General features: G+C 39.5%; 1 protein-coding gene across 1 annotated transcript in view; it reads left to right on the top strand.

Moving 5' to 3' along the window:
* Gpc3 (glypican 3) overlaps positions 1-18885 on the top strand; it is a 413816-nt gene that overhangs the window by 294246 nt on the left and 100685 nt on the right. Inside the window, exon 6 of the mRNA XM_027946989.3 lies at positions 18736-18856. Within this exon, the coding sequence (XP_027802790.1) occupies positions 18736-18856 (121 nt within the window). The remainder of the gene's footprint in view (positions 1-18735; positions 18857-18885) is intronic.

Below are 18885 nucleotides of genomic sequence, written 5' to 3'. Positions count from 1 at the left end.
CATTGATACTGAGACTATTGCTCTGTGACTATCCTGCTAAAGATCATCATCCTCAGCTTGGCTAATGGTCCCCTGGTGAAGTCTATCTGTTTAAGAAACTGTTTTTCTTTTTCTATCATGGACATGAAGAAAACCATATTAAGATCCCTATGCATGTAAGTGAAATAAGCTAATCCCCCAAAACCAAAGGCCATATGTTCTCTCTGATATGCAGATGCTAATTCACAATTAGTGAGGATGGAGGAAAGAATAGAAGTTCATTGGATTAGACAAAAGGGAATGAAGGGAGGGGAGGGGATGGAAATAGGAAAGAGTGGAATAAATTGGACATAAATATCCTATGTTAATATATGAATGTATGACCAGCACGTATGAGGCACTGGGCTTGATCCTCAGCACCACATAAAAATAAATAAATAAAATAAAAGTCTTTCAACAACTAAAAAAAATTTTTAAAAGAATGGGAAATTATACTCCATACATGTAAGATATGTCAAAATACACTCTACTATCTTGTATATCTATAGAGAACAAAAAAATCCCTATGCATGCCTTCTTGATAACCCAGCCTTTCCAAACCCCAGTGGATAGCATCTAGCAAAGTGCCCTGTACCCTGGTTATAACAAATAATAATTTATAACAGCAAATACCTCCTGGCCCCTACAGTGATTAACCTGTTCCAGTTTGTCTGGGACAGAAATTCCCAAGCCCCAGGAAATCCCTCAGTTCTAAGCAAGTCAGGGACAGTTGGTCACTCTTTGGCACTGATGACTCTAGCAGTTACTAATTATGGAAAGAAGATGCAGTTGTGAGGGTTTTGCATTGGAAGTTTGGAGGAAAACTGGGGGAACTGCAGCTCACTGATTGTGTTCATTTAGCTGCCTTCACTCTTACCTTTTCCTCCCTGAAGCGTTCTGAGCACCACTCTCTGCCCTTTACCTATCCCCCAAATCCTGTCTAAGGGTGCAGTGAGACTTCAGAAAGCAAGACTGAATCAGTAGAGCTGTCAATGGTAATAATGACTAACCCTTCTTTTGTTCTTATCATGTGTCAGGTACTGTGCTGGGCACTTGGTGTGTATTAACAAAGTTTAACTCTCACAACAGCTTTTGAGGTGGACATTAATATTATTCCAACTTTCCTGATTTGAGTAATGAGATTAAGTAAATTACCAGAGTCCACAGCACTAGTAAGACCGACAGGATTCAAACCCAGTTAGTCTCTTTATTACAGTGCCCTGCCTATCTAGTGCCTTGCTTCTCCCCTTCAAGGTTTAGGAATACTTTCTTATTCCTATTCTTAATCCTGGCCTAAGTTTGCTTTAATTGATTGTCTAGAAAACCCAGAATAGTGTTCTGTCCAACTTTTCTTTAGCCTGTGCTATTAAATGCTGTCTTTTCCTTGATGCCTTCCAAGTCTAGACCCATAAGGGTAGCAGTACATTTCCCATCTCTCCCACCATGCTGCTTTGCTCCCATGTCCTCTCAAGAGTATAAGGTGGTATCCCCTGGGAGAAGTCCCCCTTTGCCTTAGAGTTACTTCAGTCCCTTGCTAGAAGATAACCTTTACTTGCCTCTGAGGCTAGTCCTCTACCCAGCCTCCTCTACAAATGTGCCTTTTACAACAAAGCCTCTGTATTCCCTATGGAGCTTTGGAGTACATGCAGAAGTGACCACTTCAGCCCTAGGTTAAGGGTCCAATTTGGATCCTAGCTCTAATATGAACTTTTTGCCTGACCTTGGGCAAGTGACTGCCCTCCAGCCTCCTCTTTTATTTATAAAATGAAGGAATTTGACAAAATGACCTCCAAGGCTCTTTCCATCTCTATCCGGCTATAAAGATTTAATGGTGAAGATACTTGTGTGGGAGGTAGTCTGAAAGGGGAAGGAATGCCATAAAGTCACCTTAATGACTTTGAATTTCCAGTTCTTCCCCTGATGGTTTCCCAAATAGACCAAAGTGAACATGATTCAAAAGGAGCCCCAGGTTATAATCACTCTCATCAAGATACCAGTGAACTCTTCATTTTTCTCTTCAAGGTATGTTAGGGCTACAACGGAGCAGATAGGTTGGCTGTTTGAGAGGTTGTCAGAGTTGTTCTTGCTTTCTGATATGGAAGAGTTTGGGTGAGATCATGTAATTAAACCTTAAAGAAAATGTCTCCCCTAGAACACCACATAGCTCCAATGGGGCTCCTGAGCATAAGAAATGGAATTCAATGTCTGTTGCTCCAAATAATATTTGACAGACTTTCTCAGAATGAAAATTAGAAGCCCTCTAACTACAGAGATATATCAGTGGTGAGAGAGATCCATCTAGAGAAGTGCCAAGGGCTGAAGGGCAGGTAAAAGCTGGGGAATACAAAGTGGCTGAGAAAACCATAGGGAGGAAGACAATTTTCATTCCTTCCAAGATCCTCCAGGCTAGAAAGCTTGGGTAATTTTTGACCTAGTTGTCCTTGTGTGCATTACTGTGAGCTTTTATTAAGTATTTATGTAGCAGTTTATATTTTACCAAGTGCTTTACAATCACTTTTATTTGGTTTCGTAAAGTTTTCCTGGAATCCCATCTACTTTATGACCAGGCAAGTCATTTCTTGTTTGCTCAGCACCTCCGTCTGTACAACCTCATACAATGGGACACTTGTTCCAGAAGCAGAGCAGGTGCAATGAGCGGAGTAGCTGAGGGCACCTGCAGCTACTGAGGCAGTTGGAGTGGGGGAGTTTATACTTGGCTTCACCTCTTCCTACCTTTGTTGTTCTTTACCTTTATTTTATTGCTGGTAACTAGACAGTAGCAGTGCCAAGCTTAGGCCTGCTGAGGGGCAGAACTATTCTGCTATTGGTTTTCTCCTTATATGTGTCCATGCACACCACTGCCATCTCTTCCACTAGGCAAAGACTTGCTGAATATGTTTCCTTGTGCTACTTCAGGGCTCTGGAGGCAGCCTTGATTCTGGGGCTCTGGAATTAATTTTAAGAAGAGGCAACAGAAGTAGCAGTTCCAGTTTCTGCAGGTGGTAACTTTCTACTGAGTTCCCTTATTCTTGCTAGCCCCTTTTCCTTCCCATTAGCCACACCAGCCCCTGCACCCAGTACTCTGGATGTTGTGAAGCACAATGGTGTCTGTTGATGGGTTATGAAGTACAGGTTGAACATTCCTGACCTGGCCAAAATGCAGAGTGCTCCAAAATGGAAACTTTTTGAGTGTCAGCATGACACTCCTAGTGGAAAATTGTATACCTGACTTCATGTGATGGGTCACAATCAAACTGCAGATGCACAAGAGGGAAGAATAGAAGTTCATTGGATTAGACAAAGGGGAATGAAAGGAAGGGAGGGGGAATAGGGATAGGAATGACACTGAAATGAATCTGACAGAAATTTCCTATGTACATATATGAATATACGACCAATGAAACTCGACATCATGTCCAACCACAAGAATGGGAGCCTAATTAGAATGTTATACTCCATGTATGTATAATATGTCAGAATACACTCTACTGTCATATATATCTAAAAAGAACAAATAAGAAATAGCTAAGATTTTTAAATGCAAGTGCCCTGTAAATATTGTATAAAGCTACCTTTAGGCTATCTGTATAATATATATATATGGATCAAATGGATTCTGTGTTTAGACATGGTCCCATCCTCAGGATATCTCATTATATATACAAGTAAATGTGTCATAACCAGGAAAAAATTTCAAAATCCAAAACACTTCTGGTGTCAAGCATTTTGGATAAGAAAAACTCAAACTATAGTTGAGCTGCCCATTCTCCATCAGAGATTTGCAGTGGGAGTCCAACACAGTCACCTGTTGAATGTTTCACTTTCTGAAGACCAGATTCCATGAAATCCAAAGTAGACTAAGTGGGTCAGAACAGGAAAATTCAGGGACCCTAGCTACTTGGATTCTGTGGCTGAGCACAGAGGTCTGTAAATGCTTATTAGGTAAGTGTTGAATATAGCATTTGCTCTTTGCTGATTCTGTTACTGATGAAGACAGCAAATCCTTTCTCTAACCTAAGAAAAAGTTGTAACTAGAAGCCTCACTACTACATTTGAAATCCTCTCAGGTTTGTTGCCTTGACCTATAGCAAATGTAATAGGTATGTCAGATGTGTTTCACAACAGTCAGATTTCATCAATGTGGCAACAAAAGTGGGCCAAGTTCATATTTTTGAGGACTTTGTAATGCAAATTGTTGTTGCTAGCAGGTGTGTATCTTAGGTGAGCTCAGTGTTGGAGTCAGGTGATTGGTCCATGGGGATGAGACTGAGGCTAGAAGGAGTAGGATGTGGACTATGGGAACCTTGCTGGCTCTGGCCCAAATAGGGTGTGTCCCACCACTTCAAAAATTAGATTCATTAAGGTATAGGGAAGGAGCTCTGATATTCTCCAGGTAGCCATTGGTTTCTAAAAGGAAGGTGATCTGGTGTGTGGGATAGAATAACAATGTTGCCTGGCTAAAAGTTCAGTGTAAGGCAGGTCCTCAGTTAATGGCTACAGTCCCAGGGGGAATAGACTGACAAAGGCCAAGCAGAAGTAGGTTAGTCTCTACCACATAAGTTGAACTTTGGGGGAAGATCCTCTATCTCAGGTCAGTTTAATAGACATATTTTGAGTGCCCACTATGTGCCCAGTACCAGGTAAGGCAGTAGGCACAGAGATAAAGACAATTAAGGAAACCAGAACAGAATTCAGGCCATACAGCTCAGGGAAACACAAAATGATACTAGGTTGTTGAGAGCCACAGCCGAAGGGGCCCCAGCAAACTTCCAGCTGCCACAACTTGCTCTTGTTCATTAATGTCTCTACATAATTTAATATATGTGTTTAAATCTTCATGTTTCCATGGTCTAATGATATCTCTGCACCAACGATTCGCTTGCTCATAAGCCAGGTGTTTTAGTAATGGCATTGCTTGTTCTGTATTCCCAAAAACTCTGGTAGCTGTTTGAATAAGCCTATCTACAAATTCAGCATAAGGTTCATTAGCTCCTTGTATTACCTTAGATAATTGACCTTGTAAACCTCCATGTCCTTGTAAAGTCTTCCATGCCTTAATTGCATCTACAGCAATTTGTGCATATACACCAGGATCATATGCCATTTGTTGCTGCTGATCCTCATAAGGTCCCTTTCCTAACAACATATCTAGATTTCTCTGAGGATAACCAGCTGCTGCATTTCGCCTAGCCGTCTCCTTGCAAAATTCCTCATTGGCAACCTTCCATAACAGGTATTGTCCTCCATTTAGCACAGCTTTACACATATTAGCCCAATCTGCTGGCGTCATGTTCAAGTTGTTAATGGATTCGACCAAGCTTACAGTGAAGGGTGCTTGAGGACCATAGGTTGTTACAGCCTCTTTTAGCTGCTTCACTGTTTTGAAATTTAAAACTTGGTAAAATCGCTGCCCTCCTGCCTCAAATACAGGGCATGTTAATATTTGAGATCTTGTCTCAGGATCCCAACTATCAACTGCGGGGGTTGGGGACCTCCCAGCATATGGAGGTGGCCTTGTTAGTTGGACACTTACGTCCTCTGGTGATAGAAAGGTGTTAGTAGCAGTCTCCTGTAGAGGTGGTGCTGTTGGTTGGACACTTACACCCTCTGGTGATAGAAAGGTGTTAGTAGCAGTCTCCTGTTGTAACTTTCCCCCTGATGGCTTTTTCTGTTTTACACTTTCTTTCTCTGTCTGACTAACTTGAGAGGCCTTCTCTTTTACTTGAATCTTTTCCTCTGTCTGACTAGCTTGAGAGGCCTTCTCTTTTACTTGAATCTTTTCCTCTGTCTGACTAGCTTGAGAGGCCTTCTCTTTTACTTGAATCATTATGTCTTCTCCTTCCTCTACCATTGTCTGAACTGAAGGCTTTGGACTAAGCAAACAAGATATGAACGTCCACAATGGCAATGTGCCAACTGGCAGAGTCCCTGGGCTTTTCTTTTCTATTCTTTTTAAATCTTCACCATGATGGTTCCATTGTGATATATTTAACAACTCCTCCTTAAAAAGCCATGGGCTACATTTTTGTATTGTATCAACGTATGCCCTGATTGTTCTTGATTTTACTGAGATGCCTCCTTCCTCTAACAATTTACTTAACACTCTTTCAGTTTGTTTTTTACTAATTTCTGATCCCGTATTTCTACTATAATACAACCCAACAAGATAACGCCTAACAAAACTGAAACAGAGTGAAACAAAATTGGAACAACACAAAATCATTATAATAGCCTCCTGAAATGTCCATCCGTCCTTTCTCCCTATCTGTTCCTCAGATGTGAGCGGTTTTTCTTCCATCTTACACATCTCCAGGGACAGGCAACTTAAAACAAAAGTGAAACAAAATAACAAAAGAGGAATCTTAAAATGGCTACCCATCCTCTTGCCCTGCCCTCAGGGGCGAGCAGTTTCACTTACCCTCAGTCGCTCCCCGTGCGGCCCACCAAATGCCGCAGTCTGGCTGGGCACAATCAGGAGCCACTTGTCAAAAGAAACTAACTTTATTTTTAGAACCACACACGCCAAACAAAACAGCCTCTCAGGAAAAACCCTCAGAGCCTCAACTGCCACCACCGGCTTTCCACAAGCCTCTCTCTCCCCCACAAGCTTCTCCCCACCTCCCACAATCCTCCTGCTCTTGAGGCCGATTGGCTGGGTCACGTGGGCGGAGCCAAAAAAGTCCCCCAATGAGCAGCTCCATGGTCTGAAAGGGCAGGGAAACAGCCCAATGAGCATCACCGCAGAGGAGCCAATCAGCTAGATGTTGCTGGGGCCGCTGTGAGCCAATCATCAGCCGGCAGCTGGAAGTTTGCTGGGGCCCCTTCGGCTGTGGCTCTCAACACTAGGTAAGAGTAAGTGTGTGTGAACATCTGTGGCTTGCTTTTTTATTTTATTTTTTTTCTGGTACTAGAGATTGAACCCAGGGGTACTTTGCCACTTATCCACATCCTCAGACCTTTTTATTATTTATTTTGAGATAGGGTCTTGCTAAGTTGCTGAACTTAGCCTCCAACTTGCCATCCTCCTGCCTCAGCCTCCCAAGCCACTGTTATTGCAGGCGTGTATCACCATTGATGGTTAGGGGTTCACTCTGAAAACATTATATAATGGCTTTCAGGAGCAAGGCTAATTCTAGGACCTGGGGCTACTTGGGTGAATCAACTAAGCTAATACCTCCTATCTTTGTCATCACTGGCTCAGGATTTAGGTAGGCCTAATCCTGCAGGTGGAATATTTTGAGGCCCCCAAGTGACAGACAAGAGGGGCTAACAGCAAGGGCATGTTTAGCTTTCTTTTAAAGTATTTCAGTGACACTGAGGGACCTTCACTTTGTGCTACTACATATACTTGAAATCCAACACAGGAGAAAAATCTAGGCTTGGGGATGTTCAGTGGTAAAATGTTTACTTAGAATGCATGATGCCCAGGTTTGATCCCCAGCTCCACAATAAAAAGTGGGAATCTACAAGTCACAATTTTCCCCATTTCTGACTTTCCTTGCTCCAAAATTGGTCTTTATTCAATGAAGGATTAAGGGTATTCTTTATTTTGAAGATCATCACATTAAAGAATGGATGTTTCTTATGGACACTGTAGGGACCTGAGACCAACAAACCAGGATTCTGAAGACAGATTTGAAAGAACATGTAGGTGTTTTCAAGAGCCATCTCATTCATCACTAATGACAGTTATACAAAGTGGAAGCAGAATATTTTATACCATAGAGAGGACAAATATGCACTTTAGGAGGAAGGGGAGTGGAGGAGACCATCTGACACCCCAAGTTGTACACTTGGGAAAACTGGTGGGCTTCCCTGAGCCACAGGTGAATGATTTGTTCTGTGGACTAAAATTAATATTGAATCACTTGAAGTCCTGGCCAGTGAGTTCACCTTCAGATGCCTTGTCCCCTGTAAGATTTGTGAGGGCATCTCTGCTGAAGAGTCCCTTTCAGCAAGGCCTGAATGTTCAGCACCAGCCACTCACACATCAGTGCTCAAGTGTAATATCAGAGAAAGCTCAATGCTTTTATTATGCTCATTTCCTCTGGTCCTACACCATCCTCACCCCTGCCTTCACTCATACTTTACCTAGAACCATACTGAAGACAAGTGGACTCTGGTTTCTTAAATTCTTTCAGATTATATGCACACCTATAATCCCAGTAGCTCAGGAGACTGAGGCATGAGGATCACAAGTTCAAGACCAGCTTCAGCAACTTATCTTATCCTAAGATAAGGGGATACAAAGCTTCTTCTAATTACTCATAGCAAAGTTCATTTATCCTGCCTCTGGAAGTTCTTTTCAAATGACATTCATTGAACACCTACTGCATGTCAGGCACTGTGTTCAGTACTTTCACATAATAACACTAATAATACCCATAACATAGAACTTTCTGTGTGCTGGGCACTATTTTCAGCATGTTGCCTATGTTATCTCAACTTACTAACATTCATTATATCCAGTAATTATAAAAACAGTGCAAATGGCATTATTCCCAGTTTACAAATGAGGAAACTCAAGTTCAAAAAGGTTTAATTCCTTGTTACAAGTCATGCAGGATATGATGGAACCAGTTTTTGAATCTGTATTTCTGACTCAAAGCCCATTCATCATAACTTGGTCTTTTGAAAAATATATTTACATGTGGCCCTAGTAAACTATGCGTACCAAATTGAATTTAACTTCTTAAAAATTATTGATCATTATTTTGAATATCAGTTACTTTCATACTATGCCCTCGTGTGTTATTGAGGTATGCGACTGGTTCCTTGTTCCCTTGTTCTTGATTATTGTATTCCAGGGGAGTTACAGCTCATTCACATCTCACTAGAAGTGATGTCAAAAACTAACTTAAAATCAGGTATGATCCAGGTGCAGTGGTGGACACCTGTAATCCCAATGACTTGGGAGTCTGAGACAGAAGGAATGCAAGTTTGAGGCCAGCCTCAGGACCTTAGCAACACCCTATCTCAAAATAAAAATGGGTGGGGATGTAGTCTAGTGGTAAAGTGCCCCTGGGTTCAATACCAAAAAAGAAAGCAAATAAACAAAAAAAAATTGCTTTTGGTTTAACTTGGTGGGACTAGAAAACTTGGTGAATGCATTTGTGGTGCTTGAATAAGAAAGCTCTACTATATTCCTTGCTCTGTTACTCCCCCTCCAATTAATGAGCTTTGATTGTATATTTTTATTTCTGTTTTTGTTAACAGTTAAACACTGTCAGGAGTCCTTTCCCCATTTGTATGTGTGCCTCAGAGACACCCATCAGAGAGCACTGTGCCAGCTTGCCTGCCCTGGCCTAGTATCAGTTCTCACCAACTTGTCTACACACTGAGCTCTACCTATCTTGGAGTTCTCCCAAGAATCACTTGCACTGTTTTTATTTCCTTTTTTTCTCTCCTTTTCTCCAGGCTACTCTGGAGAATTGGCTTCTTCAGTCTAACATACTGGCGGTCCCATCTCTGGCATTTTCTACCTTCCCTCTCTGCTGGGGACTGTCCCTCATAGCCAGTGACTCTTCTCTCTGTGGTGGATGATATCAACTTCTCGCTCTTTCCTCACCAGCTGAAAACTCTTCTTTGCTTCTCTGACTTTAAGTGACTTCTTGATTATATTCCAAGACCAACATTTTAACCCCTCCTCACAGAGAGGTTGGCAACTAAGCTAAAAATGGATTCCAATGCAGATATTCTCTTATATTGCTAATGTCCATTAAATGATATATAAATGGGTTTGCATCCTCTGATGTTTTCCCTAGTATTTGCTTTTTCTTTACCAAAATCTATTTGTAATTTTGAAAGGCCACACTTACAATTATGAAAAACATTTTTGTTAAATATGTGCATAAATAAATAAGAATCAAATTGTTACTGCCCTTATTAATCTCATTTACAAATCTCAGCTATTTTCATCTTTGCTTTATTTTTCTGCGCATTTATGTAAATTAAGACTGCATCTCAGAAATGAGAAATACTTCTTAGAGCCTCTTAATAAGATTTTTTTTTGTATCCTGTGTTCTAGTTTGTTTTTAAAGCTATTTATGTTCTTTAGATTATCCCATTTTTCCACAGGGCTCATTGTGGCTGGAGTATTTTTCAAGAAAACAGTCTGACAAATCATTGGTTGAGTCGGGGAGTACCTGCAATGCTGCAGCTTTTCCATAAGATGGCGATCTGAGAATGTGAGATCTGTAACTTGTGTTTAGACGTCTATAACCAAAGAGCAGTTTCGACTTTTGTGAAATCAAATATTTTTGGGTAGGGAGCTAGCACTTCTGAGACTCATTCTCAAACTCTCCGCAATTCCAATGCTTTGGGGAAAAAGGAAAGTGAATTTTCAAGCAGCTTCCCTGTTCTCAATCTACTAGCAGTATTAAAAATCAGCAAGGTGCATTTGCAGAGCAGTAAAAGAAAGGGATTTCTTTTAAATGTGAATTTGTGATACTGTTAGAAAAGTCCTTTTCTGGGTCTCAGTTTCTTCTTCTATGCAGCAGATGGATTGGACCAGCTGATCTCTAAGGGCAATTCCATTTCAAACGTTCTACATTTGAATCTGTTGATTTCCTTCCACTACACCCTGGCTGCCACAACCAGCACAGAAATAGGAAGAAAGGATCGCCCATTTTACGCTTGTTTGACTCTATTCCTCTTCTACAAGTGCTCTCTTTGCTTCAACTGTCCCAAGACAAGCATGCCCAGATGTCCTGTTTTAATTAGGTTCTTTTTCTCTTTATGGCTTTTGCACAGGTTTCTCCCCCTCCCTCTTCCCCCAGTCCCTAACCAATCTGCCTGAAAGGGGGAAGCATGTTCCCCTCTTCACTGCACAAATAAGGTTTGTGTTTTTTGTTTTGTTTTGTTTTGTTTTGTTTTAGTATTGTGGCAGTCATTTTTTGTGCTAAATAGATCAAAACTGGATGGGAAAAGAAGCCACCCATGCAATGCTTAAAGGTGACACTTCTAATACCACACATAACATTTCCACTTAAGAAAACATTAGATTTTGGAGGTCGGCACTTCTGTCAATGTATTATTTCTCCTCCCCTGTCCAGGATTCATTGCCAGAAGCATGTCAGAGCTTCAGGAAAGAGGCAGTATGCAGAGAGGAGGACAATTAATTAAATTACAGATGAGTATTACTGAGCAGATAACCCATCATTAAAATCCCCCATGGCTAATGAGCATTCCCATTCCTGACACCCTCTAGGCAGTCTGTGGATGAGAAGAACTGTGGCTACCATAGCTCATCCTCATTCAAAGACTGTCATGAACCCTGTACATCAGTGGCATGGAAGGAGCACATGGAAATGAAATGCTGAATGAATTAATTAACTTGAAACTACAGAGACATCCAAGTTCCTCTTGGCTTGAAGCTCACACAGGGTACATGAAATTCCCTGAGGCCATATCACTTAGCTTACTTTGCCACAGCTGAGCTGATGGAGGCAGGGAGGCATTATGTACAGTGTTCTCCTACCTTCCTCTTCCTACTGTCCTTAGAGATTTGAAATCCTCAAAACACCTTTGGTGTTTGTCAGTGGCATGACGGTGGTAGCAGTGGTGGAAGATTATTTTTCTCTAACTTCAACACCTTATCTCCCAATAACACAAAGATTTCAGTGAATAATGATAGTGTCAGATCTCTGTATGAGAGAAGAACTAACTCCATGTACAAGGTCTTCCCCAAGAGCTTTTAAAGGGCAAGCCAAGAAACCTGCTGAGCAGGCCAAGACAGCTGTTCTGTAAGCACTGTTGGGAGCCTTGTAGACAATTATAAGTAGCTCCTGCATTGTCACATGCAGTGGAGCAGTGTGGTGAAGAAATGTCAAACATTTAGTCAGCCTCAGTTATCTCCAAGGAAGCAATACCCTCATAGTGGTTAAGAAGACAGGCAACTGGACTTGAACTCTCAAGGTTCAGACTGCAACTCAATGATGGATTACCTGTGTACCTAATGCAAGTGTCTTAACTTCTCTGTGCCTTACTTTCTTCATCTGCACATATAAAAGCTGATAATATGCTTGCTAGGAAAATTTTTGACGTAATGTGTTTTCTTTTTCTGCAGTGCTTCTGCAGAAAAAGTGTTCTGTGAGAAACACTTGGTTATTGAGTGTTCACACTCAATTCATTGAGGTTATTGGTTATTGGTTATTGAGTGTTCACAGTGTTCTGTGAGAAAGCACTCAATAACCAATAGTTAAGAGAAGAACCATGAGATGCTTTGAGTGGTACTTCAAAGGGACACTATCAATTCGAGAAAGAGCCCAGCATATGTTTAGATGCAAGGGCAGTGGGGTCAGAATGAATCAGGGTGGTGCTGGGAGGCCTTCAATATCCATCTGGAGAGGACTTCAGCTGTCTACAAAGGAAAGAGAGTGAGAACTTGAATGCCTTTTTTTGCCTTCTTTTTTTCCCATTCTTTTGCAATGCTGGGGATGGAACCTGCACATGCCAAGCAAGCACTCTACCTGAGCTATATCCTGAGCCCTTGCCTCTGTTTTGAGAGATGGTGCAACTAATAGTGTACATTCTTTTTGTTTGTTTTGTTTTGCAATGCTGAGAATAGAACCTGGGACCTTGCACATATTCGGCAAGTGCTTTACCACTGAGCTATACTTCCAGCCCATAGTAGGCGTTCTTATTCACATCCTCACTGATAGGGGTTACCTCACTCAAGAGTAACAAACATGGGCTCTGTTTAACTTAATAGAATCTATTCGGTAACCATATGAGCTATCTGTATTTCTTAGTTTGGCTTTTTTTTTTTTTTTTTCTTTTGCCTTTAAAAACTGAACTGCCTGATATCTTTAGTTAACAATACTGTGTTGTCTACTTGAAATTCAATAAGAGGATAGATCTTAAATGTTCTTACCACAAAAAGAGATAACTATGGGAGGTAATAGATAAATTAGATGATTCATGGTAATCATTTCATAATGTGTACATATATCAAAACATTACATTGTAAATGGTAAATATATTCAGTTTATGTCAATCATATCACAAGGATGCTGGGAAATTTATATTAATTATTATGTAATATTTCACTCATTAAAAGTCAATTAATTATAAAGGTTGAAAATATTCATGGCAGGGGGATGGAGAAGTAGCTCAGTGGTAAAGCACTTTCCTAACATGTTCAAGGGCCCGGGTTTGATCCCAGCAACATAAAAATAAAATGTTTGTGGTAAAAATTATAAAAGCATCATCTCCCTATTCTCTCTTAACTGCTATTCCCATTTTCTTACATATTTATCTAAAAATTTTCTGTACATATTTGGACATTTAGAGAGTATATAAGAATACATTGGTCCCCTTATCCATAGAGGATATGTTCCAAGACCCACAGTAGATGCCTGAATCTACTAATGGTATTGAATCCTGTATAAAAGTTGACCCTCCAAATCCAAGGATTCAACCAACTATGGATGGAAAATATTACAAAAAGGATGGTGATGTGGCTCAGAAGTATAGTTCATGTTTAGCATGCATAAGGCCCTGGGTTTGGTCCCTAGGACCACAAAGGAAAGAAAAGAAAAAATATATATTAGGAGAAAATTTTTCATTTGTATTCAACAGGTTCAGATTTCTTTTGTTGTCATTATTCCCTAAACAATATAGTAGAGTGACTATAATCAGAGTATTTACAATATATTAGGTATTACTAGGTGATTCAAAGTATATGGAAAGATATGTGTAGATTATTAGCAAATGTTATGTCATTTTATATAAGGAAGTTGAGCTTCCACAGATCTTGATATCCATGGGTGGGAGCATCCTGGAACCAATCCTGCTTGAATGCCAAAGGATAACTGTCCTATGTTCTCCTGTGCATACATACCTATGATAAAGTTTAATTTATTCATTAGGCACAATAAGAGATACATAATAACAGTGATAAAACAGAACACATAACAATATAGTGTAATAAAGTTACATGAATGTGGTCTCTGACTCTCACAATATTGGGCAGTTGATCTGGTAACCAAGATGGCTACCAAGTAACTAGAGGGCAGGTAGCATTTACAGCATGGACATGCTGGACAAAGGGATGATTCACATCCTGGGTAGGATGGAATCTGATTGTTTTAAGACTTTATCACATGACTTAGTATGGCATGCAATTTAAAACTTGTGAATTGTTTATTTCTGTAATTTTCCATTTAATATTTTCAAACCACAGTTAATTGTGTGTTACTGAAATTGCATAAAATGAAACCACAGATAAGGAGGAACCATTGTAATGTATACACAGACCCATTTTTACCACAAATGGAATCACACTGTATGTTCTTAACCACTGTGTTATCTATTACGATATATCTTGGACTTGGTTCTAGATCAACACATATAGATCTACTTTGTTCTTTTTAGGTCTGTATCATATTCCATTAAAATACGCAATTCTTTTAAATTTTGATTGAATATTGTCTTTGGCTGAGGATAAATGAGAAACAGAAAAGGATACTGGGAGTTGGGGGAGAGGTATTTAGATACCTAAGGGAAGGATATTAGTTGAAAGTAATACTGGAAGTTTTAGCAACTATAGGCATCAATTGGACCAGTAAAATTGTTTGTTGCTTTGTGAAATCAATGCAATAAAGGCAAGTTTTAAGCTAAGCTATGGGCCAGTTCTTCCCAACACTTCTGTAACCAGAAACCATGCTTAATTTACTGCAGTCCTTTGAGGATTTAAATAGCACATAGATAGAGTGGATGCTATTTCAACTTTCAAAAAATTGGCAAAGTTTTAAACCCAATGCTGGTTTTTAAAAATTGAGTCATCGTGGAATTGGGGAGCAGTATTTAGTCCTTATCAATGGCTTGAAGATAAGACTTTTTAAAATGTAGAGCTAAAGGAATGATTTTTGAATGGCAGAAAATACTCCAGTGGGGCCACAAGGGATCAACTGTGAGACTAATTTAATATTCATAATTGTTGTGGAAAAGGAAGTATGGGTAAAAATCACTAAGTTGGCAGATGTTTTCACACTATTCCAATGAGAATAATAAACTTCAGAAAGATATTTGTTTTGGAGGGAGTGGGCATAAAAGTGGCCGTCAAACTTTGATATGAACAAGTCCAGGGAAATGTCTGTAGGGACACATTCCTGGAGTTAATTTCAGAAGATTTATAAGGAGCTGTGCCTCTTTATCTGTGAATAGGGTCTGTGCCTCAGGCCTCAGTAGGAGTAAAGAAAGAAGATGGATGTGGTATCATCAGGAGATGGGCCATATTTTAACACCATCATATAAACATAAAAGTGGAGGCTAGCAGCGAGCTTATTCCCACTAGATAAGGAATGTTTCTTTAAAAACAGTCCTCAAAGGCAATTGCTATGTGATAGCTGATGGTCTGTGCATTCATTAGTTTGTTTGTAGTGCTGGGGATTGAACCCAGGATCTCAGCAGGCTAGGCAAGTGCCCTACAATGAATCATACCCCTCCCCTCAATTAACTTTTGAAGTTAAAGAAGTGAAATATGGGACAAGGGGTTAAGGCATAGGGCATCATGATGTGATGATTGCTTGGATACGTATAATTTTCTTCCACCAGTAGGTACTTTGTCCCACCAATAAATAAACTCTAGGAATGTCTTTCCACCCTAGATTTCAGCAGAAACGCCGAATAATCTGGAAATTTTGATTAAAGTGACAACCTTCTGCTAAGGGTGCTTCTGGTGTGGGAATATGGATCTCGTGCTGTGTAAGAGGGCCCCAACCCTTTTCCTGGGGTTCAAGCTTCCAAGGTACAAAAATAAATAAATAAATAAATAAAAACAACAAGAAGAAGGAACAATGGTTGGATCCCACAGCCATCTACAATCTATTCACTGGAGGAATCGCTCTCTATGTGTACCCAAGGACAAAGCCTTTAAGAAGTATTTCATTCAGAAATTGGTAGACAAATTATGCTATGACCATGTGCAAATATACCACAATGAATTCTGCTTATATATGTAATCATAATGTAGTAATTAAAATAATACTAGAAGAGAGATCAGTAGAGTAGAGCAAGCTGATCATGGGGAGGAAGGTGGGGAGGGAAAGGGAAGGTATTGGGAAATGAGGTTAATGAAATTATATGCATGTACAAATATGCCATAATGGACCCCACTATTATGTATAATTGTAGTGCACCAAGAAAAAAAAATTTTAAGTTTTTAAAAAACATGGTATAGGCTGCAGCCATCAGGGACATTTATGAAGTGAGTCTTCCAGTGCCTACGTGCTCCTCAAGCAATATGTGAAGCTGCAGTACTGGAGTCCTCTCACTCACATCAAGATTGTCAAGAATCCAACTCCTAAACAGAGGAAAAGGAAGATCAATAGAGGAGAGGAGAGAGAATAGGGGGAGGGGGCAGGAAAGGGGAAAAAAGGGGTAATGGGGATTGAAATCAAATTCCTTGCATGTATTATTTTTTCAAGATAAACTCAAATACTATATATAATTATAATGCTATAATAAAAATGGAAAAATAAATAAATGGAAATATCATGAAAAAATAGAATCCAACTCCTGAAACCCAGAAAAGACCAAAATCCCTGTCCCAATTTAGACTTGCACCAAAGTCCATGTAAGAAGCTCAGTATTTAAGGACTAACCAAATCAATGTTCAGGTGGGGGAGGCGTGGAAATCAAATGGAAAGCATCCTGTGGAAATGTTTTTAAAAATCTACTAAATATGTTAGGGTGCCATCTCAGAAGAACGCAGATATTCTCTTCAGCTTTGTATTCTAACATATTTTCTTTTTCAGAGGATGACTGTAAATTATGAAAAATCAGAACTAGATTTCCTAACATCCTCTGCTACCAAGCATGTTTTTCAAACCATGTCCTTAATATTGGCAGAAACATTATATCATGGAAGGGAACATCTAGCAGAATCAGATCAATATCTTCTGAAGCTGTGAAATTTTCAGTAATAAAGAGATAATGCCCTATCCACCCCACAGTGTGGTTGAGAAGCTCAAATGAGCTGCTTGACACAAATTGCTTTGTAAAATGCTGTGTGAAAATATGCTGGTGTTAATTCATTTCATTTTATAACTTGAGATTTGAAATTTAAACTGATTCAAATGCACCAATAAAAAGTCAGTTAAAAATAAATAAATAGACTCAGTTTCAGGAATTTATGCTCTGTAAAAAGGAATACAAGTGTGGAAAACCCAGTAAGTACAGTTATTCTCTGCAGCATTGCTTATATTAACAAAATATCAGCCATAACTTAAATGTTGATAATTTATCCATTAGATTATGATATAGCCATGTAGAAGAACAAGAACAAGGCAGTTTGTGTATGTTCTGGCATGGAAATATAACCAAGGTGTGTGTGTGTATATATATATTACTGATAAAATGATACAAATCAGTATGAATAGCATAAGTCTAATTTTGGTTAAAACTATAATATATGCATGTGAAAATGCTTACAAATATATATTAGATATATAGTATATCTATGCATATATAAACTATCTCAAACTGTTTACCACGGTTCTCTTTGGAAAGACAGAATTATGGGGAAACTTTTATTTTATGCTTTTATTTCTGTATTGTTTGAATGGCTTACAACAAGCATTATCACTTTTATAATTAAAAATATGAACTTATCCTTAAGCCCGACTATACTATGGTGACTGGGGAATAAAAAGGTATATAAAGAGAGAGCAAATGATCTGTGAATCTTTTTATTTCTTCAAGAAAGCATTCCGATTGTTAGGATTGTGAGAAAGCAAAAAAGAGTTCACAATCCTTTTTCCTCTTTGGTAATGTTCTTGTATTTGAACATGATGAAAGAGAAAAAAGGAAATGAAATGTGTTTCTTGTGGTTTTTTAAATTTTTTATTTGCTTTATTTTGCAAAATGGGGAATAACAATATACAGAGATCTAGAACTATGAGTTCAGGAAAAGGAAACACCCTTGGTTGTAAATTACTATTCCAATTGAAACTGGCAAAGCCCCACATTGACGAAAGGTAGAATTGCCCAGGGTTGTAAATATTCCCCCTTCTCATTGCTGATGAAGGGATCCAAAGATAACCTTAAATCTTCCATTCTAAGGTGAAGCCTATGATTTTCCTGCAAGAGTACATGTAAAGTTTCCCCTGATCTACTTGTGGAGAGGATATAGAGGGAAACTGACAGGCACCAGGTATGCTGCAAATGGCCTGAGAAAGTTTCTTGAGTGGAAACCGCTCTTCTGAGGTCTACATGAAGTGATAGGAGGAAGAAGAAGAAGAGGTGAAAAGCATCAGGCAACCTTTCTTCTTCAAATGAGTGGGAAACATGGGGTTAATGTCCTTTTGGTGTACTTCACTAGCCAAGACCTTGAACCTCCCACTAGCCAAGACCTTGAACCTCCCACTAGCCAAGACCTTGAACCTCTCTCTTACTCCACTCTGCCACTGGCCCTTCTAGATGCCCCACAATATTGAGAACACAATAATGGCAGAGTCTTTGTCTATCTTGTTCATTATTGTATCCCCAAAACTTTGAAAAAAGGTTGAACTAATATTGTTTGTGAAACAAATTTCTCCACTATAAAAGAACTCTCTCTGGAGTGGTTTACTTTTGCACCATGGAGTTATTCCATGGCCTAAAAGGCTAAAGAGAACTTACAGCCAGCTTCACTGTTGGTGCCAAATATAGTCAGCTTTCTCTTTGGTTGGGACTTCTTTGACAAACCTTTTCTCTCAACCTTTATCTTTACAGATACAGCCAAAAGGCAGCAAGGAATGGGATGAAAAATCAGTTCAACCTCCATGAGCTGAAAATGAAGGGCCCTGAACCGGTGGTTAGTCAAATCATTGACAAACTGAAGCACATTAACCAGGTATGTGGTATATCCAACAAAAGTAGAAA

This window comes from Marmota flaviventris, chromosome X (assembly GCF_047511675.1).
Source record: "Marmota flaviventris isolate mMarFla1 chromosome X, mMarFla1.hap1, whole genome shotgun sequence".
Classification (NCBI taxonomy): domain Eukaryota; kingdom Metazoa; phylum Chordata; class Mammalia; order Rodentia; family Sciuridae; genus Marmota; species Marmota flaviventris.
Note: the sequence above shows the minus strand (reverse complement) of the source record. Positions and strands in the feature narration are given on the sequence as shown.